Raw genomic sequence first — 1426 nt, forward strand, 5'->3', positions numbered from 1 at the left:
GGCAAAACTGAAAAACCTGCTTTTACCTGAAACACAGGATGGCTCTGGGATTTACTTCGTTGATGTTTCCTCTTTTTAGTATATATCCCAGTGTTTCTACTGAAATCCTAATATGCATTTTGTATTCTGTTTTTACATGGCAGATATCAGAAAACATGAAATGTATAGAGAAGTTAAAAGATGTTATTTCCATGAATGCTTCAGAATTTTCAGAGGTAAAGCTGACTATAATTCCTCCAGGATATTAAAACTGTATCATAGTTTTATTGAGGAGCAAAAAGTTGGCATGTGCTAAAATGTGCAAAAAATGAAAACTACGTGATGTTGGGTTGGGAAAGTAACTTTTTTTGGTTTTCTTTGGAATTAATTCACTAATAGGAGTGTTTTGCATTAGGTTCAGATTGCACTTAATGAAGCTAAACTTAGTGAAGAGAAAGTGAAGTCTGAATGCCATCGGGTTCAAGAAGAAAATGCTAGGCTTAAGAAGAAAAAAGAGCAGGTAAAGAAAAGTACATGTCCCGGGTCATGTAAAATAGAGAACCCAGTATCATATCACATGAATACCTTTTCTCAGATCTATTTTTAAGGTAATGTACATGCAGGATTCTGTTCTTAGATATGCAAAGTTTAAACTATACTTCCAAAATTGAGTATAGGTATACACTTTCTGTCTGTTTTGTTTTTTCTATTCTGTACAATTTATTTTGCTCGTCAGAGTGTTTCGTCTTGTTTCGTCAAACACCAATTACTATTAACTTGATTAGCCTTAAGTGGGTAATAGATTGACTTTTTAGACCTAAGAATTAGATATTTTACCACCCTCCTTTTAGTAGTTACTGCTTCACTAGCCAAGGGAAGATTACATGATCAGGAGTCTAGACTTGAGAGATAGCAGGATAAGCCCTTCAGTTCCTTCTGGAAGTGAATTATTTGAATTGGCTATAATTTTCTGGAGGATGCAATAAACAAGATCAATTTCCTTGTCAGCTCTGATGTTCTCACAACAGCTCTGAGGATTGGGGTCACTCTCTCCTCCCACTTAACCAAGGTCTTAGCCCATAGTGACAGACTAAGGAGAGACATGGCTCCTTACCTCCCTGCCTCATTCACTTGGTCTTGTCCCCAGTGCAAAAGCCCTAACCTGTGGGAATTCTGTGTTTTAAATTTTCAGTTGCAGCAGGAAATTGAAGACTGGAGTAAATTACATGCCGAGCTCAGTGAGCAAATCAAATCATTTGAGAAGCCTCAGAAAGATTTGGAAGTAGCTCTCACTCACAAGGATGACAATATTAATGTAAGCACATTTTCACGAATACAAGCTTAATTCTTGTGAATGATCATGAAATCTGTTGAACTAAAATGGAAAGACTTTAATGCCCTCTTCTGTTCTAGGCTTTGACAAATTGCATTACACAGTTGAATCAAT

At 36.4% G+C, this 1426-nt stretch overlaps 1 protein-coding gene across 1 annotated transcript; it reads left to right on the forward strand.

Annotated features, from left to right (window-relative positions):
• Positions 1-143: 143 nt before the first annotated feature.
• Positions 144-1294, forward strand: LOC116548508 (transport and Golgi organization protein 1 homolog; the record flags this gene model as incomplete). Its single annotated transcript, XM_032273928.1, has 3 exons — positions 144-215; positions 395-499; positions 1172-1294. Coding segments are annotated over 3 exons (300 nt in total), but the record flags the coding sequence as incomplete, so codon positions are not given.
• Positions 1295-1426: the final 132 nt, after the last annotated feature.

Source organism: Sapajus apella, unplaced genomic scaffold (assembly GCF_009761245.1).
Source record: "Sapajus apella isolate SASKATOON/1434 unplaced genomic scaffold, GSC_monkey_1.0 scaffold13736, whole genome shotgun sequence".
Taxonomy (NCBI): Eukaryota; Metazoa; Chordata; class Mammalia; order Primates; family Cebidae; genus Sapajus; species Sapajus apella.